This window comes from Bubalus kerabau, chromosome 3, assembly GCF_029407905.1.
Source record: "Bubalus kerabau isolate K-KA32 ecotype Philippines breed swamp buffalo chromosome 3, PCC_UOA_SB_1v2, whole genome shotgun sequence".
Lineage (NCBI taxonomy): Eukaryota > Metazoa > Chordata > Mammalia > Artiodactyla > Bovidae > Bubalus > Bubalus kerabau.
Window position 1 is genome coordinate 68505949 of NC_073626.1, and position 20521 is coordinate 68526469.

The following is a 20521-nucleotide window of genomic DNA, read 5'->3' on the forward strand; positions in this document are numbered from 1 at the left end:
GTAGGGGTAGGGGAGAGGGGAGCTGGAGTCGGATGCGGGCGGGAGAGGAGCAAGGCTGAAGGGGCGGGGGCGGGAGGAGGAGGGCGAAAGGGAAGGGAGCGCGGAACCCCGGCGCGTGCGCAGGCGCGGGCCGCTGGAACCTGCTCGCCCGCGAGGCTCCTGGCCCCGCCCGCGCTCAGCATCACCAACTCGGCTATATAACCTGAGCGCCCGCGCTGCCGGGACACGAGGAATTCGCCCCACGCAGAAGGCACGGCGCCCAGAGGCCCCAGGGTTATGAGACCACCACTGCTCAGGACTTACTAACAACTGCAGGTAATTAAATCCTTTAATTTTTATTAGGAATAAAAGCAATTGAAGATGTACCTACATATTCTGTGTGTGTGGGTCTGTAAGCGCGTTTATGCGTTGAGACAGGCATTCCTTTTCATAATTGCAAGGCGAATACGCACACAGTTTGAGTCGCATCACTCAAATACCCGCTGCAGGCCTAATCATTTTAAAAAATGTTTTACTTTTTTTTGTTGTTGTTTGTTTTTTGGAGGGGAAAAAGTATAGGATCGTCTTTGGATTTTTTAAAAATATAATGTCCTATAGCTCTATGATTATTTCCTAGTGGTGATTTCAAAGTTCTGAAAGCAGATAACTACTTCAGTATTTCACTTCTATCAATAAGGGTGAAAAAAAAAAAAAAAGCCCACGTTACCAAGATTTATTTTGTAGACATGTATTTTATGCACGTTGGGAATAGCAAATTATTTTTTCATTGAATGAAAGGGGTATTGATACTTTGAATATACACACCCTAGAAAATAAACCGAGTTGAGAGGTACTTTAGTTGAGAGGGGATAAAATGTGGAGAAAGAGAGAGGGACCCACTCCTGCTACCTGTTACTGTCCCAGAGTCGGCCAAGTCCCCAGCACCCACTGCAGGAGCCAGAAATTCAGTTGTCTAACTAAAGGCTTTTTATTTTCCTTATAAGAAGCAGCAACTTCGCCATTGCCATTCGCTGACCATTATAATTACTCAATCTTTTAAAAGGAGGTTTGAGGCGAACTTTGAAAAGCCCCAATAAAGAGCGGGCGGCCCTTTCAATGGGCTGTTTATTAGAGAGGAGCCTTTCGCACCTGATCCCCGGCGCGCGGAGGAACCCTCTGCGCCGCGCCCCGGGTTCTGGCCCGGTAGTAAGCGCTTTTATACAAGGTGGAAATTCAGCAGAGGGTCAGCGGGATGGGAGGTGAGAAAAGAAAGGCAAGGGTGGGATGGAAACCCCCCGCCCACTTTTGTTACCAGATGTTTCGTTGATGGTGAAATAATTTTGTGGAAAATACTTTTTCTCCACCATGCATTTGCTTTTCAATCTCCACTCCGTATAATCTTCTTAAAAATCACTGCCAGCATTAGTAAATTACGTAAGGGATCTTCAACTTTAATCGCCGAGTGCGGGGAGGCCAGAACCGAGATGGAAACATAATTGTAATTTTCAAACTCGTCTTTTTTTGTGGAGTTGTGACTTTGAACTCATGCAAATAAACATGAAGTCGCCGAAATTCACACTTATTTTCACACACATTATCCTACCGGATAATCACTATAAACACACTTAATCACAAGGAAACATACACCAGAAGTATACTTATGACACTTATTCTAGCTCCTATTCGCACGCAGCCCTGTCCTGTCTCCTACGTACCAGCCGGGCACACACAGGCCATTATAAAACTGCATTTAACTTTTCCTCGGGGGCATTCATTTTGTAATCCGCTGGTAGTTCTTTTCATATGCATTTCTCTAGGGCTAGTGAGAGCTGAAGGCCTTTGTAGTTTTTGAATGTAGCGTTTTTCTCCTTTTCTGTTTTCCCCTCTCCCCTGTTGAATGTAGGAAACCTAACCATGACCAAATCGTACAGCGAGAGTGGGCTGATGGGAGAGCCTCAGCCTCAGGGTCCTCCAAGCTGGACAGATGAGTGTCTTAGTTCTCAGGACGAGGAGCACGAGACAGACAAAAAGGAGGATGACCTCGAAGCCATGAACGCGGAAGAGGACTCACTGAGGAACGGGGGAGAGGAGGAAGAGGAAGATGAGGACCTGGAAGAGGAGGAAGAAGAGGAAGAGGAGGACGACGATCAAAAGCCTAAGAGACGCGGCCCCAAAAAGAAGAAGATGACGAAGGCGCGCCTCGAGCGTTTTAAGCTGAGACGCATGAAAGCCAACGCCCGGGAGCGGAACCGCATGCACGGGCTGAACGCAGCGCTGGACAACCTGCGCAAGGTGGTGCCCTGCTACTCTAAGACGCAGAAGCTGTCCAAAATTGAGACACTGCGCTTGGCCAAAAACTACATCTGGGCTCTGTCGGAAATCTTGCGTTCAGGGAAAAGCCCTGACCTGGTCTCCTTTGTACAGACGCTCTGCAAGGGTTTATCCCAGCCCACCACCAACCTGGTTGCTGGCTGCCTGCAGCTCAATCCTCGAACTTTTCTGCCTGAGCAGAACCAGGACATGCCTGCTCACCTGCCGACCGCCAGCGCTTCTTTCCCTGTGCACCCCTATTCCTACCAGTCTCCGGGGCTGCCCAGCCCGCCCTACGGCACCATGGACAGCTCCCATGTCTTCCACGTCAAGCCGCCGCCTCACGCCTACAGCGCAGCGCTGGAACCTTTCTTTGAGAGCCCTCTGACTGATTGCACCAGTCCTTCCTTTGACGGACCCCTCAGCCCGCCGCTCAGCATCAATGGCAACTTCTCTTTCAAACACGAACCGTCCGCCGAGTTTGAGAAAAATTATGCCTTTACCATGCACTATCCTGCAGCGACCCTGGCAGGGGCCCAAAGCCACGGATCAGTCTTCTCGGGCGCCTCTGCCCCTCGCTGTGAGATCCCTATAGACAATATTATGTCCTTCGATAGCCATTCACATCATGAGCGAGTCATGAGTGCCCAGCTCAATGCCATCTTTCACGATTAGAGGCACGTCAGTTTCACCGTCCCTGGGAAACGAACCCACTGTGCTTAAACAGTGACTGTCGTGTTTACAAAAGGCAGCCCTTTGAGTATTACTGCTGCAAAGTGCAAATACTCCAAGCTTCAAGTGATATATGTATTTATTGTCGTTACTGCCTTTGGTAGAAACAGGGGATCAAAGTTCCTGTTCACTTTATGTATTATTTTCTATAGCTCTTCTATTTTAAAAAAATAATACAGTAAAGTTAAAAAAAATGCACCACAAATTTGGTGCAGCTGTATTCAGATCATATTAATTATCTGATCGGGATAACAAAATCACAAGCAATAATTAGGATCTATGCAATTTTTAAACTAGTAATGGGCCAATTAAAATATATATAAATATATATTTTTCAACCAGCATTTTACTACTTGTTACCTTTCCCATGCTGAATTATTTTGTTGTGATTTTGTACAGAATTTTTAATGACTTTTTATAATGTGGATTTCCTATTTTAAAACCATGCAGCTTCATCAATTTTTATACATATCAGAAAAGTAGAAATTATATCTAATTTATACAAAATAATTTAACTAATTTAAACCAGCAGAAAAGTGCTTAGAAAGTTGTTGTGTTGCCTTAGCACTTCTTTCTTCTCTAATTGTTAAAGAAAATTGCACAATTTGAGCAGTTCATTTCACTTTAAAGTCGTTCTCTCTCCTTAAAATGAAAACCAGATCCATAATTCTTAAGAGAATGAATAAAAACAAGAGATGTATTCCCTATCAAAACATATCAATTCAGTACTTGCTCAAGCTTGTATATACATATTATAAACAAATGCCAACATACCCTTCTTCAAATCAAAAGCTGCTTGACTATCACATACAATTTGCACTGTTTCTTTTTAGTCTTTTACTCCTTTGCATCCCATGATTTTACAGAGAATCTGAAGCTATTGATGTTTCCAGAAAATATAAATGCATGATTTTATACATAGTCACACAAATGGTGGTTTGTCATATATTCATGTAATGAATCTGAGCCTAAATCTAATCAGGTTGTTAATGTTGGGATTTTATACCTATTGTAGTCAATTAGTACAGTAGCTTAAATAAATTCAAACCATTTAATTCATAATTAGAACAATAGCTTTTGCATGTAAAATGCAGTCCAGAATAAGTGCTGTTTGAGATGTGATACTGGTACCACTGGAATCAATATGTACTGTAATCTTGTTTGTAATCCTGTATATTATGGTGTAATGCACAACTTAGAAAACACTCATCCAGTTGCAATAAAATAGTATTGAAAAATCTGAACAATTGTTGCATTTCTTCTTAAAGTGATTTTAAAAAAATAATTCCTGAGGAGAACAATTGCTTAACTTGCTGAGTTAAAAAAATACTAAGTTCTATTTGTAGAAAAAAATTAAAAAGTTTAGTTTAACACAAACTCTCTAGTCTGTTTATCTTGCTTAGGGAGTGACCAACTCTTTGTAGTTAGAGAATGAACCTAACTGATATTTCATTACTTGGACTATGAGGCTGGGGTTGGGTGAGGTTTGTGAAGAGACCAACAGTTGTATTTTTGGTTTTGGTTTCCATCCCTTTATATGAGTTTGTGTTTTCTTCGATTTTTTTTTAGAGGGGATTTAGTTAATTCTTAACAAACAAGACCCAAACAAGTATCCTAGCTTAGTTTATCTACATATCTAAGAACATACTAATTTTTTTTTTTACCTTTTTCTTAGTCCTTTTCTATCTGTACCTGAACTGAAACATTCTGTACTGCAAAATAGTCATATCCTGAAGAGAAAGTGATATACCTTTAGAATATGAGAGAAATGATTTGATTAAAGAATCCAAGAAGTGGCATTTTTATCATTGTTATGTAATTGTGATGATTTAAGTAATTCTTCAGCAAAAAGTAGTAATGAACTACTTGTACTCAAGAACATGCTATTTGTACTGTGATATGTTTTGGATGGTCTAATTGTTTCCTCACCCCCTTTGGTGTACTATTTTCCTGTTTCATAAATGGAACTCACTGAAAAAAACGTAGAGATGATTCTGTCCATTGGTAAGGCCACTAAAAAAGTTTGGCATTTCTCTCCCTCTGGATGTGTTGACTGACAGGAGCAATTTCTAGGGAATAGCATGTTGGCACTTGTGCCCTGGCTCTACTGTGGTGCTCTGATTACTGTCATTAGTGACTCCATTGTTCTTCCTCTGATTCGGATGCCACGTTGGATGACTACCTCCCTTCCCAAGCTTGTTCCTTTAATCCCGTTCTCATTGGTGATTTAGGGGTTCCAGAGAGCTGACCTCATTTAGCAAGCGGCTCCAGAAAAATGTGAGTAATCTAATGGACAGGAACAATTAGCCATACTAATAACGTTGCCAATGGGGCTACGTCAAGCGGTGACAGTAGCAGTAAGGAATATTTCAACATTAAAAAAATGTTTGAGTGCAATTTAAAATATATCATTTTAGCATGTTTTCCATCAGCCTTCATCACATGGCAGAAATACTTTTAAGTTAGTCCCAACTTTATCCAAAATGCAATCATCTCATTCCAAGTGAAACAGAGTTGTTATTTTGGAATCAAGCTGTTGCTTCCTATATCCAAGATTGCTTTCACTGTTCTTTCTTTAAGAGACATAATACTGAGATGATATCTGAACACTGCCAGCCTTCCAGCCTAGGAGACCATAAAGTGAACATTCAGATCTTATGTGATCTATTCAGCAGCTCAGTTTCACCTATAATGAAAATTAAACTTCTTCATGCAAACTAAAAACTGTTGCTGTAATGAACAGAAGAAATAAAAGGATGCCATTTTAAGAATTCCAGCTTTTAAAACAGCAAGCAGTGAAATCTGTGGATTATTTTTTGTAAGGTAGGAATGAAGACTCCAAATTAGGTTTGATATTGCCCCCCCCCCCATTTTACATGTATAACTTCATTCTAAGCTTAGAGATTCTTTCAGTCAGTCAAGGAGTAACTCACATGCCACCATCTTTTATTCAAAGGCAGGCACAGATGTTCCTTCTGCAGGGGAGGTTTTAATTTATGAAAATGATATTGTTTATGCATGAATGAACTGAATGCACTCTGCATATACACAGCACTTCCATCTGATCAGAGAAATACCACAGAACCAGTGCCAATGTCAGAAACATATTCTACAAATTTACTCACTTAAATGTTTAATGAATATTTGGAAGGCATTTTCAAACCACAAGAAACCTTTTCAATCATTTTTTTCTTTTCTTTTGAAATTGCTCGGCATATTTAAAAGAGACTCTTACAGTTTTCATAATTGGCCAATGCCTATATCTAGAATAGAAAATGTTCTACTAAGTGAAAAGCGACCAAAAGGAAGAAACATCGGCAACTATAGCTTCATTGGGGAAAACATTTCTTTTAGTGTTGTTATATATGTCTGCTTACCAGTAGTATTTAGGGTTCTGGGTGTTCCCTCATCTTGAATAATTACTATTCCCATCAAATAAGATGTTTAGATCTACTTATTTAACGTGAAAATGCTCTGATGAGTTATTTCCAGAATAAGGTGGTGTTTAAAATCAGTAGACAATTTTATAGTTGGAGATGAAATATTTTAACTAAATATTTTAACTGGTACAGAATTCCTTTTGAATTCTGTATAACTTAGATTTCATTTGCGTCATCAATGACAAATACAGTATGATCTATCTACTTTTACTCTTAAAAAGACAACAAAACATAAATTAAAACAGAAGCTTATATCTTAGGAATGTCCTACCAAGTTTAGGTTTATAATATGTTATAGAAAATAATATTAAAGTGAATCATAAGCTTTATAATTTATTAATCTTAAAAAAACTGTTTTCACATTTGAAAGTCTATAATTCTTACAAAATTAATGCATTTCTGAAAGAAGCTAGCCGTTACTAAAATGATACACGGATCATTAGCTAACAGTTTGAACCAAGCTGTTTTACTTCTATAATTAAACAAGAGCTTTAAAGTGAAAATATCTATTAAACAATTAATAAAACTAGGTTTCAAAACATAGGCTGATTTCATCCTAATGGGAATCATATAATAACAGAGCTGTTTCTTAAACTACACTAAAATCTCCTCTTTTCCTTTTCTACCACCATTGCTTGTTTCCTGAAAGCCATCTAAATAAAATCTTTAATTCCAGGATCTGATAAAGAATAAAAGAGCCAACGCAACATCTTGTGGAACACCAGGACTGAGAACTCTTGTTGTTACCATGCACAGAGGCGTTCTGGCATCAGATGCATGGTGATTTGTATGGTGGCATAATCACTGGCTCCTGGCCAGGCATTATGTTTCAGAGGACACTATTGTCAAGAGCCATTCAACTAGAAATCTGCACTGTATGCACTCCGAAGTTGAGATCATCTGCCTTCCTATGTCAGGAAGAATTCTGTGCTGGCAATTGACTCATGGACTCTCTTCACACACACGAACATTTGGTTCAGTGGCTCTGATGGAATTAGCTGTGTAACCAAACTAGTGGCATCAACGAGACAAGGCAGCGGCCTCTGGGGACTTCTGTGTAAATTGCTAATCTTAAAATATCTTAAAAGGCAGAGTATCATGTTAATCCTGGACTAAATCTTCAGATACACTAAATGTGATTTGGCTATCTCAACAGTATTGTGCTAACTGCCCAGCTAACTTAGAGATAGGCGGATGGTGACAGTAACCATCTTTATGAATCCCCAGGTATGGAGTAATCTAGAGCTCCTGGATTGTGAAATGACATCTAGAGATGAGAGAGTAAATTTAATTTCTCATTCTTGAGCTAACTTGGTAACTTTGTTGTTATTTAGTTGCTAAGTCCAGTCCAACTCTTTTGCAACCCCATGGACTGTAGCCCACTAGGCTCCTCTATCTATGGATTTCCCAGGCAAGAATATGGGATTGGGTTGCCATTTCCTTCGCCAGGGGATCTTCCCAACCCAGGGATCAAACCTGCATCTCCTGCATTGGCAGGCGGATTCTCTACCGCTGAACCATCTGGGAAGCTCTAATTTGGTGACTTACTTTACTGTTAATAAGATTAAAAGCTAACTCTGCTTTGTGCTTTGATGTCATAAGGAGCAGGCAGTCACAAGAAAGGCTTCCCACACTTATTAGGTAAGTGCTAAGTGTTTTCCATTCATTCCCATATTTAATCATCAGAGTAGCCCTGTATCTTATTTCACAGATGGAGAAACGTTGAGAAGCTGGGATATGTAGATATTTCATTACTGATTTCCTTCCTTCAGGTTCTAACTCAGAAGCAACTTTCCTCAAGTTCTTCCTGATTCCAATTTAAAGTAGCAACCAACCAAACCAAAATCATTGTTTTCAGCTTAATCAAAATCACTACTATATGGCCCCTTTATCCATCTGATGTTATCTTGCTTATTTTTAAATTATCTACCTCTCTCAATAGAATGTGGGCTTCACAAGAAAATGAACCTTATCTGATTTGCTTGTTGCTGTTTCTCTGGTGCTCAGAAGACCCACAGGTCCTCAATAAATATGAACAAATCAAATTACACTAATATGATGCCAAAACCTTAACCACTATGCTACAAATTAAGTCAGTTGAGAATGGAGAGCGCTACAGATGATTCTCATCCCAGTGAAAGTTATAAGCATTAATTCTATAAAAAGAGAACAACTGAAATTAATTTTCTGTGACACCATGGCACCAAACTCCCCCCCACCCCACCCCTTCTGAGCATTAGTAATCATGAGTTACCAGGAATCTTTTCTTTTTATTGATATTGATTGGTTAAATATAATTTCGAATTGGAATAAAAGGAGACCTAAAATGTTACAAGCTCTGTCCAGATCATGCCATTTTTTTTTTAAACGGTTAAGAACTCAAAAGCATGCTACTTTCCCCCTTTCTGTTCATCATTCTTTCAGCAATAGTTCTTGATTTATTACTGGTGTTATGTAAAATTGCCCCAAACTTCTGTATCATCACTGAAGAGTTTAGATTACAGTAGATCAGAATCTAATCCATCATGAGTATGTACCCCAACAATGAGTTTGAGAAGCTGAGTAGCATTTGACAAATTAAAAATAAGCTACACAGAGGCAGATGATGGGACAGAAATAGAAATCCACAATGAAAAGGAGTGCTTTATAGTCACAACAGTTGTTGGTTAAATCCATCTTTCTCTAATGTATCAAATAGATTAGAAATGCCGTTAAGTTTATGGGGAATATGATTTTCCTTGTCAATACAACACAATTAAGGGAAAACATAGAGTCATTATTTTCAGCGACATTGGGTGGTTTTAATAGCACAGGTGAATTATTAGGAGAGCTGTTTGCTGCTGCTAAGTCACTTCAGAACACTGGAGTGGGTTGCCATTTCCTTCTCCAATGCATGAAAGTGAAAAATGAAAGTGAAGTCGCTCAGTCATGTCCAACTCAGCGACCCCATGGACTGCAGCCTACCAGGCTCCTCCATCCATGGGATTTTCCAGGCAAGACTACTGGAGTGGGGTGCCATTGCCTTCTCTGAGGAGAGCTGTTTAGGATGCAGAAAAAAAAATGGAAGAATCAGTATTCTTGAAAGGTGATTTAGTATAAAATCATTGAAAACTGAAGAATAACTAGTGTTCTTTAAAATAATCGTATACAGAATGCTCTATTGATTGAGATAAATATTGCTGAATTATCTAAACTATAATATCTACTTCAAAATGTTTATTGTATAAACTTAGCACATCAATAAGATTTCTTTAGTGTTTTCTCTGGATGATGTCAGTTATGACCAAGAATAAAAAAAGGGTTAATTCCTTACCCCTAATACTTTGGCCACCTCATGTAAAGAGTTGACTCATTGGAAAAGACTCTGATACTGGGAGGGATTGGGGGCAGGAGGAGAAGGGGACGACAGAGAATGAGATGGCTGGATGGCATCACTGACTCGATGGACGTGAGTTTGAGTGAACTCCGGGAGATGGTGATGGACAGGGAGGCCTGGCATGCTGCGATTCATGGGGTCGCAAAGAGTTGGACACGACTGAGTGACTGAACTGAACTGAACTGAATGTCACTATGGAGAAGGCAATGGCAGCCCACTCCAGTACTCTTGCCTGGAAAATCCCATGGATGGAGGAGCCTGGTGGCATGCAGTCCATGGGGTCGCTAAGAATGGGACATGACTGAGTGACTTCACTTTCACTTTTCACTTTCATGCATTGGAGAAGGAAATGGCAACCCACTCCAGTGTTCTTGCCTGGAGAATCCCAGGGACGGGGGAGCCTGGTGGGCTGCCGTCTAGGGGGTCACACAGAGTCGGACGTGACTGAAGCGACTTAGCAGCAGCAGCAGCAGCAGCAGTGTCACTAATGAGTGCAGTCCTTGTCTACTCATGGCAGGGAATTATACATTTATAATCTGTGGTAGGTTGAAAGTATGGGGCCAAGAAATGTTCATATCCAAGAACTGAGCGGAAAATATACTAGAATTCTAAAAGGAGACTTGGGATAATCTCACTTGCCATTGCTAGATAACTGAATAATTTTCAGCAAATGATTAAATACACAATAAATAGTAGTAAAATGCACACAAGATACAACTAGAATCTGAGTATGGATATTTACTTAAATTATTTTCACTGAAAGAATTCCTTAGTTAACGCAGGCAAGCCTACTTATTTAGATATTTTGAAATCCCAACATACGATTTTTGGATAAAGAAACTCTATTTTAGTGTTCATTTGATTCTGATGAACATATTAAAAATATTGAGTAAAGAGATATTTTTTTCCTAAATGTTTCATGTTTAATTAACTAAAAATGCATTTATCTTACTTAAAAATATATTGTTAAGGAAAGAAATATATGCTGTACTGAGTTTAGTAATACTCTCCTTCCAGTCCCCAAAATTCATGCTACCTCATAATGTGATCCTACCTGGATAGGGTTCAAATAATGCATCTTAAGATGTAGTTAAGATGAAGTCATACTGGATTAGAGTAATCCTTATAAGAAGGGGACTGTTGTCCTTATCAGGAGAGACAGAACATGCAGACAACACAAGGGGAGAACAGAGATGCAGGCAGAGATTAGAGTGACAGGTCTCTATGCCAAGGGAGAATTGTTAGATTTGCCAGCAACCACCAGAATCTATGATAAAGGCACGGAACATTCGATTTTCCCTCTGAGACACCAGGAAGGAACCAAGTCTGCAGACACCTTGATTTGGGACTTCTGGTCTCCAGAAGTGTGCACGATACATTTCTGTTGTTTCAAGCCACCCCAGTTTGTCATAATTTGCTATGGTGCTTCTAGGAAACTAATAGATAAGTCTACAATGAATTGATATGCTAACTATACATAAATACAGAAGAATTCATTTAAAATCTTATAAAATTTTACCATGAAGTTTTAACGACACAATATACAACTACCAGCATATTTTAGTTAGTACCAGGTTTGATATTTAAACAAGCTGACAAATAGTAGCTATTTAATAAGCATCTGAATTATGTAAAAGTTTTATTGGGTTTTATTCATTTGAATTAACTTAAGCTGACATCCAGATTTAGTGAAGTGTGAACAGACACATCCAATAAACTAAGAGGGATTTTGTTTAAAAGCCTTATTGTAGAATGCATAAAAAGTATAGACTGTAAACTTATTAATTCTTCATGTGAAAAATGCCATATTTATTCTCTAGGCAGGGCAGTATGTATACTAAGAAATAGACATCTGAAAAAACAAACATAACATTTTCCTTGGGTTCATCAATATGCATTCAACACACAATTTTATGACCTGTAAAATTACATAATTAAAGAAAATGACTGTGGTCCAAGTGAATGTAAGAACCATGACTTCTAAAAGCTCTCTCTCTTCTAGGTTATATAGGGCCTTGGGCCATGACTCTTTTGGGGAACTTAAAACCCAGCAACTAAGATGCCAACCTTAGTTATACAGGACTATACATCTCGTTATCTGACTGATTTCTCAAAATACCAGTTAGTGATGGTTTCTTCTGAAGGTACTCAATTAATCAGAAGTGTTAGTTTACACAGATCTGGGACACTACCTTGTTTTTAGCGTTTTTTGTTTTTGGACTGTTGGTACTTGTGTCTCTTATGCTTAATTCTTGTTTCAGTTCCCTGCTCGCCCTCATGCGGACATGAGTAAGAAATAAACCTTCATTGTTTTAAGCCTCAAAATTCTTTCAAACCACATTGCAACCCTGCTCCTGCTGACTGATAAAGATGTTAACTTCTTAAGGTAAAATGACATGCAAGACAAGTTTACTGTGACTGGAGAAGAGAAACTTCCCTGGTTTACATGGGAAGTAGCAACGGAGATACGCGCTCCTCTTCTGACAAATGTGGTATTTGGATTAGAGGTCTGGAGCAGCCGTTTGGCTGTTTGGAAGAGGAGAGTGGGGTAGATGGACTCACATGGAGCAGAGAATGATACATTACAGAAGGCAGAGGGAAGAAGAGAAGAGGAACTGGTTTCTGCATTGTATGATTTGAGCCACTGGATCAGTTCTCTTCATAATCTATCCCCACCTTTCTAATTAGGCTTTATTTATTTATTTTTTAAACCAGTTTGAATTGGGAGAACTGCTTGATACCAAAGAGACTGCGATACCAAAGAGACTGCGATTTTGTTGTTGCTTGGTCTTTTTTATACATAAAGATGGAGAAAACTGTATATAGTAAAGATGAAATTGAATAATATGTGAGATGTGGGTGTGTCTGATGGAGGAAGTTGCTGGGCAGACTGGAGCAAAGAAGGTCTGGAACACAAACAATTCCTTTGGACCATAGAGATACCTTTTATAGAGACAAGTCAGGGTGGAGAAAGAGAATTTCAGGACTCAGGGTTAGAGCGTATGGGAGTTTATTCTTACCAGGTTCTTTCATGTGAAGATGGAGGCATGATTACATGCTAACTGAGAGGGAGTTGAACGAGAAAACTGAAGGTTTTAGAGCAGCCTCTCCAGGAGTAAGAAGAACGAGTTCCATGAGCACTGGTCAATCATAGCATAGCAGGGCTTAGAGCCAAGCACAGTTTGAGGTCTGTAATACTGAAGTAGTTTGAGGTGGCCTCAACCCACATGTTCAGGGGAAATCTCTCAATAGCCCATACTTCAGAGCGGAAGCAGAAGATAGTTGCAGGTTTTCATGCATTTGGATAAAAGAGGTGGAGGTGCTGTTAGGGAGAAGTTGACATGATGTGCCATGGAGCCCAGGAGAGCAAAGACTGACTCCATTGGGTAGATGGGCAAAGACAGCCCTGACACCCCTGCAACGGCTTGGAAGTAGGAAGACCACCAGGTGAATTTGTGGATATGGCTAAGGAGATTTTTGGCATAATATTGTAAGTACCAACTGGCTTCTTTTAAGGTTTTACAAGGGAGTAAATAGGTCAGTGTAATTTAGAGGAATTAAAGAAGGTGCAGGGCAGATACTCTGGCTAAAAAAAAAAAAAAAGGCAAAAAATGTCCTCAAAGCAAAGATAAAATGTAGGCTGCTTGCAGTTAAACATGCTCTCAGGTCAAGCTGCAATCAAGCCTGTAGCTAGAAGACAGTTTACTTGAACAAAAATACTTCTAAGAACATTAAGTATTATACCCTAATCCCCTGAATTGGTGTCCAAAGTACAGAGGGGCTGATCTTGAAGAGACTTCTGGGAATGGCTTTTGTATAATATGACCTAATATATATATGAACCACATAAACTTTACAAGTTTTTTTTTTTTTTTTGCATAAAAGAAATAGTTTGTGTCAAAGTATAACTAAAGCAGTTCTAGCCACTTGGACTAAGACAGAGTTCAAAATTAAAAGAAGCCTCTGGACCTCCAAATTTTAATGGATAGTAAAAGGCTGAAAAACTATTCTGCTGTCACCATGGGCCATTTTTTTTGTTGAAAAGTAGGGAGGGCAGAACCAAAAGCCCAGAGGCTGGAGCTAAGAGCTATTCATTAGGGGGACTATTTATTAGGGGATCACTCCTAGGGAGCAGTACTAGATGCAAGATAAGGAATGTTCTCTTTCTCAGAGAGTTGGTAACTAATGACCCATACCTGCTTGGAATTCAGAATTGCTGTGGACCAGAGACTGTGATGTGCTTTCTGGATTTCCCGCCCCCCACCCTTTTTGAGCATCTATTGTAGTTATCCTCTGCCTGTCTCATCATTGTATGTTGACATGTGTGGGAAGATAACATATTTTTAGTTTCCAGGTTCCCAGAATAAGAGAAGCACATCCAAAGAACCTCATCTATGAGATCCGGGACTTTGCATCTGATTTTGTAGTAAGGTGAGATTTTGAGGGGTCTTGCAAGGGAGTGTGGAGAAGGCAATGGCATCCGACTCTAGTACTTTTGCCTGGAAAATCCCATGGGCGGAGGAGCCTGGTAGGCTGCAGTCCATGGGGTCGCGAAACATTGGACACGACTGAGTGACTTCACTTTCACTTTTCACTTTCATGCATTGGAGAAGGCAATGGCACCCCACTCCAGTGTTCTTGCCTGGAAAATCCCATGGGTGGAGGAGCCTGGTGGGCTGCCATCTATGGGGTCGCACAGAGTCGGACACGACTGAAGCGACTTAGCAGCAGCAGCAGCAGAAAGGGAGTGAGTGCATTTTACATACAGAAGGGGTGTTAACCACTGTGGCCAGAGGGACGACTGTGTTGAGCTGTCTGCTAAGTTAATTTCTGCCCCAATATACATGCTCTTTTAAATATAACTCCCATCAAATGGCATGCTCCATTTCCCTTTCTCTTTATGACTACCTTTGACTGACAGCAAGTGGCAAAACTGATGCTATGTCAGTCCAGGTCTAGGCCTTAAAAGACCTGGAAGCTTCTGATTTTGCTCTTTTGGGATACAGCCTCATTTCAGAAAGCTCAGGCAACATGACTGAATGACAAGAAACCAAATGTAAAGGGATAGGTCCAGGAAGGCTCCAGCCCTTCCAGCCGTCTCATCTGAGATGTCAGAAAGGCAACTGAAGCCATCTCGGGTGTTTCAGCCTCAGCTGAACTTCCAGTGAAATGCAGGTGCATCCAGTTGATACTCCACAGAGGAGCAGGCCTACCTAGCAGCCAACTCACAGTCACAAGAAAAAATAATCAATCATTGCTTTAAGTCAGTAAATTGTGTGGGGTGGGTTGTCTTGTTAGGCATAAATGGAAGAAAAAGGAAGATATGACACTGTTAGTTGCCAAGCCAATAGTCATCCACAGCTTCTTCTAGGCTGTAAACACTTTCCCCAGTCTCTCCGGAAGCTACAGCACAGGCATACTGCCCAGTTCTAGTCAATGGTATTGATGGGAAATTTATTGGGTGGGCTTTTGGAAAACATTTTCTTCCCTCATAGAAATATGCTATGCTATGCTAAGTCACTTCAGTCGTGTCCGACTCTGTGCGACCCCATGGACGGCAGCCCACCAGGCTTCCCCGTCCCTGGGATTCTCCAGGCAAGAACACTGGAGTGGGTTGCCATTTCCTTCTCCAATGCATGAAAGTGAAAAGTGAAAGTGAAGTCGCTCAGTCGTGTCCGACTCTTAGCGATCCCATGGGCTGCAGCCCACCAGGCTCCTCCGTCCGTGGGATTTTCCAGGCAAGAGTACTGGAATGGGGTGCCATTAGGACTGCACAAAAAGAAACTGCCCTTGCCCCTTCTACATTTTGGGGAGATAAAATGATGCAGCCATCCTGGAGCCACCAGTGAAGTCCTTGTTGATACCTGGGCATAGCAAAATAGAGAGTTGAAAAGCCCCTGGTTTCTTTTTTGTTGTTGCTTTTTAATGGACAATAGTTGATTTGTAACACTGTGGCAGTTTCAGGTGGACAGGAATCTTTTTCAGATTCTTTTCCATTACAGGTTATTACAAGATATTGATATAGGTCCCTGTGCTATACAATAAATATTTGTTGTTTATCTATTTTATATATAGTAGTAAAGTGAAGAGGAACTGAAGAGCCTCTTGATGAAAGTGAAAGAGGAGAGTGAAAAATCTGGCTTAAAACTCAACACTCAAAAAACTAATATCATGGCATCCAGTCCCATCACTTCATGGCAAATAGATGGGGAAAGAATGGAAACAGTGACCGACTTTATTTTCTTGGGCTCCCAAATCACTGCAGATGGTGACTGCAGACATGAAATTAAAAGACTCCTTGGAAGAAAAGCTATGAAAAACCTAGACAGCATATTCAAAAACAGAGACATTATTTTGCTGACAAAGGTCAGCATAGTCAAAGCTATGGTTTTTCCAGTGGTCATGTATGGGTGTGAAGGGTGGACTATAAAGAAAGCTGAGTGCCAAAGAATTGATGCTTTTGAACTGTGGTGTTGGAGAAGACTCTACAGAGTCCCTTTGACTGCAAGAAGATCCAACCAGTCAGTCCTAAAGGAAATCAGTCCTGAATATTCATTGGAAGGACTGATGCTGAAGCTGAAACTCTAATACTTTGGCCACCTGATGCAAAGAACTGACTCATTGGAAAAGACCTTGATGCTGGGAAAGATTGAAGGCAGGAGGAGAAGGGGACGACAGAGGATGACATGGTTGGATGACATCACCTGCTCGATGGACATGAATTTAAGCAAGTCTGGGAGTTGGTGATGGACAGGGAAGTCTGGTGTGCTGTAGTCCATGGGGTCGCAAAGAGTTGGACACGACTGAGTGACTGAACTGAACTGATGTAGCTATTAATCTCATATTCATATTCCTCATTTATCCCTCCCATTTCCCCCTGGTAACCATAAGTTTGTTTTCTATGTCTGTGAGTCTGTTTCTGTTTTATAATAAGTTCATTCATATTATTCTTTTTAGAGTACATACATAAGTGCTGTACTACCTGACTTTTTACTTAATATGATAATCTGTGGGTTCATCATTGCTGCTACAAATGGCATTATTTCATTCTTTTTTAAGGCTGAATAATATTCCATTGTGTGTATATGCCACATCTTCCTTATCCATTCATCTGTCCATGAACATCTAGGTTGCTTCTGTGTGTTGGCTATTTTTAGGACATTGGGGTCCATGTATGTTTTCAAATTAGAGTTTTTGCCCTTCCTGGATATATGCCCAGGAGTGGGATTGCAGGATCATATGTCAAGTCTATTTTTAGTTTTTTAAGGAATCTCCATACTGTTCTTCATAATGGCTGCACCAGTTTACATTCCCTTCAACAGTGTAGGAGGGTTCCTTTTCTACATGCCTTCCCAAGTATTTATTATTTGTAGACTTTTTGATGATGGCTGTTCTGACCCATGTGAGGTGACACTTCATTGTGGTTTTAATTTGCATTTCTCTGATAATTAGTGATGTTGAGCATCTTTTCATATGCCTGTTGGGCATCTATGTGTCTTTGAAGAAATGTCTATTTAGGTCTGCCCATTTTTTGATTGGGTTGTCACTATTATTATTGATTTTGAGTTGTATGAACTATTTGTATATTTTGGAGATTAAGTCCTTATAAATGGCATCACTTATAAATATTTTGTCATATTTTATGGGTTGTCTTTTCATTTTGTTTATGGTTTCCTTTGCTGTGCAAAAGTTTATAAATTTGCCTAGGTCTCATTTGTTAAAAAGCCCTCAATTTCTTTTTCTTTGCCACTTGATTTTTTAATTAAAGGATAACTGCTTTGCAGAACTTTGGTGTTTTCTGTCAAATATCAACAAGGATACCCATGTCCCCTCCCTCCCAAGCCTCCCTCCCATCTCCCTCCCCATCCCACCCTTCTAGATGGTCACAGAGCCCCTGTTTGAGTTCCCTGAGTCGTACAGCAAGTTTCATTGGCTATCTATTTTACATATGGTATTGTAAGTTTCCACGTCACTCTCTCCATGCATCTCACTCTCTCCCTCCTCCCCTCCCACTGTGTCCGTAGGTCTGTTCTCTATGTCTGTTTCTCCACTGCTGCCCTGCAAATAAATTCATCAGTACCATCTTTCTAGATTCCATATATATATGTGTCACTATATGATATTTATCTTTCTCTTCCTGACTTACTTCACTCTGTGCAATAGGCTCTAGGTTCATCCATCTCCTTAGAACTGACTCAAATGTATTCATTCCTTTATATGGCTGAGTAGTATTCCATTGTATATATGTATCACAGCTTCTTTATCCATTCATCTGTCGATGGACATCTAGGTTGCCTCCATGTTCTAGCCATTATAAACAGTGCTGCAACAAACAATGGGATACATGTGTCTTTTTCAGTTTTGGTTTCCTCAGTGTATATACCTCAGAGTGGGATTGCTGTGTCATATGGTGGTTTTATTCCTAGTTTTTAAGGAATCTCCATACTGTCTTCCATAGTGGCTGTATCAGTTTACATTCCTACCACCAATGCAAGAGGGTTCCCTTGTCCACACACTCTCTCTAGCATTTATTTTTTGTAGACTTTTTGATGATGTCCATTCTGACTGGTATGAGGTGGTATCTCATTGTGGTTTTGATTTGCATTTCTCTAATAATGAGCCGCCTTGAGCATCTTTTCATGTGTTTGTTAGCCATGTATGTCTTCTTTGGAGAAATGTCTGTTTAGGTCTTTTTCCCACTTTTTGATTGGGTTGTTTGTTTTTCTTGTTGTTGTATAAGCTGCTTGTATATTTTGGAAATTAATTCTTAGTTGTTTCCTTTGCTATTATCTCCAGCCACTCTGAGGGTTGTTTTTCACATTGTTTGTAGTTTCCTTTGCTGTGTAAAAGCTTTTAAGTTTAATTAGGCCCCACTTATTTATTTTTGTTTTTATTTCCATTACTCTAGGAGGTAGGTAATAGAAGATCTTGCTTTGATTTATGTCATCAAGTGTTCTGCCTATATTTTCCTCTGAGAATTTTATATTTTCTTACATTTAGGTCTTTAATCCATTTTGAGTTTATCTTTCTGTGTGGCATTAGGAAGTGTTCTGACTTCATTCTTTTCTGTGTAGCTGTCCAGTTTTCCCAGCACCATTTATTGAAGAGGCTGTCTTTGCCCCTTCATATATTCTTGCCTCCTTTGTCAGAAATAAGGTTCCCATAGGTGTGTGGGTTTATCTCTGAGCTCTTTATCTTGTTCTGTTGGTCTATATTTCTGTTTTTGTGCCAGTACCATACTGTCTTGATGACTGTAGCTTTGTAGTATAGTCTGAAGTCAGGAAGGTTGATTCCTCCAGCTCCGTTCTTCTTTCTCAAGACTGAAAAAGCCCTTGATTTCTTAATGGGCAACCTAGAACAGCTTGACTCTGGACCTTTGTTTATATGATATGTAAGATTGTATTTTGAAAACAATTTTAGCTGGATGTTCCATTACTTGTAAATGATAGACAAATGGACAAACCCTGTGGTAAAAAGAGCAGGAGTGAAGAGCAGGACAAGCAAGAAGAACTCACTGATTATCAAAGCATTGTCCATGTGTCAAAAACACACAGAATCACTTGTTGTGTCTGTTTAAAACACATGTTTCTGGGAATAGTTCAGTTACAGATTCAAAAATCTCAGAGCATCAGTAGGGGGTACAGACTGAGAGTTTTCATTTAAAACAAACCAAAGATTGTTAGCTTCCTTGGTGGCTCAGTGGTAAAGAACCTACCTGCCAATGCAGGAGACATGGGTTTGATCCCTGGGCCAGAAAGATTCCCCTGGACCCTGGAGAAGGAAATGGCAACCCTCTCCAGTATCCTTGCCTGGGAAATCCCATGGATAGAGGCGCCTGGTGGGCTACAGTCTATGGGGTTGCAGAAGAGTCGAACATGACTTAGCAACTAAACAACAAAGATTCTTAAGCATATCCAAGTTTGAAAAGAACAAGAGTCTGTGTTCCAAAAGAGTGCTTTTTGAGTTCAAGTATTCAAGAAGTTCCACAAGGTTCAGAGTTTGTTCTTAGAATGAGAATGTTTAAGAACGTCCTTGGCAACAGAGGACTCCGTATGCTGTTGGGATGAGGCTGTCATGGAAATGTATTAAAAATGGTGATGGAAAATGGTGTAAAAATCAAAGGCAGTGAACCCAGTACCAAACTCTTTGATACCTATGGGTAAGCGGTCTGAAAGCAGTGGGCTATTTTCAATAGTGAGAAGGGATGTTGCCGCCTCTGTATCATGTCTTTTTCACAGTTGTAATAGTGTGAGTTCTAGAAAGTGAGGGCAGATTTCTGATTTAAATTGTCTGTTTTATTTGTGTATCTGGTTATATCTAATTTAAGATCGATTCTGCTGCAGAATCGCCAGCAGTTACTGTGAGAATGTTACAAGTTTTCTATTTGGTGGAAGTCCAGGTGGCACTAGTGGTATAGAAGCCGTCTGCCAGTGTAGGGCTTAGGAGACGTAGGTTCAATCCCTGGGTCGGGAAGATCCCCTGGAGAAGGAAATGGCAACCCACTCCAGTATTCTTGCCTGGAGAACCCCATAGACAGAGGAGCCAGGTGGGCTACATTCCATTGCATCACAAAAAGTTGGATACGACTGAAATGACTTAGCACATTTCAAATTGCTCCAAGTGTATGAATGTTCGAACCTACCTGTTAATTCAGTCACTCAGTTGTGTCTGACTCTTTGTGACC

The 20521-nt window shown here is 40.1% G+C and overlaps 2 protein-coding genes across 3 annotated transcripts in view; both read left to right on the top strand.

Annotated features, from left to right (window-relative positions):
* Positions 1-201: 201 nt before the first annotated feature.
* NEUROD1 (neuronal differentiation 1) lies at positions 202-9685 on the top strand. Of its 2 annotated transcripts, XR_008711741.1 has the most exons (3): positions 225-315; positions 5602-5844; positions 7138-9685. XR_008711741.1 is itself a non-coding variant. In XM_055572034.1 (2 exons), the coding sequence occupies exon 2, from the start codon at positions 1894-1896 to the stop codon at positions 2962-2964; it is 1071 nt and encodes a 356-aa protein (XP_055428009.1). In that variant the 5' UTR covers positions 202-315; positions 1883-1893; the 3' UTR covers positions 2965-4251. The 2 variants fall into 2 exon arrangements, 1 of the variants encoding a protein (XP_055428009.1); XM_055572034.1 differs by lacking the exons at positions 5602-5844; positions 7138-9685 and adding an exon at positions 1883-4251 and having other exon boundaries at positions 202-315.
* Positions 212-20521, top strand: part of CERKL (ceramide kinase like) — a 157865-nt gene continuing 137555 nt past the window's right edge. The window contains exon 1 of the mRNA XM_055572031.1: positions 212-315. The gene's annotated coding sequence lies outside the window, so the exon portion shown is untranslated. The remainder of the gene's footprint in view (positions 316-20521) is intronic.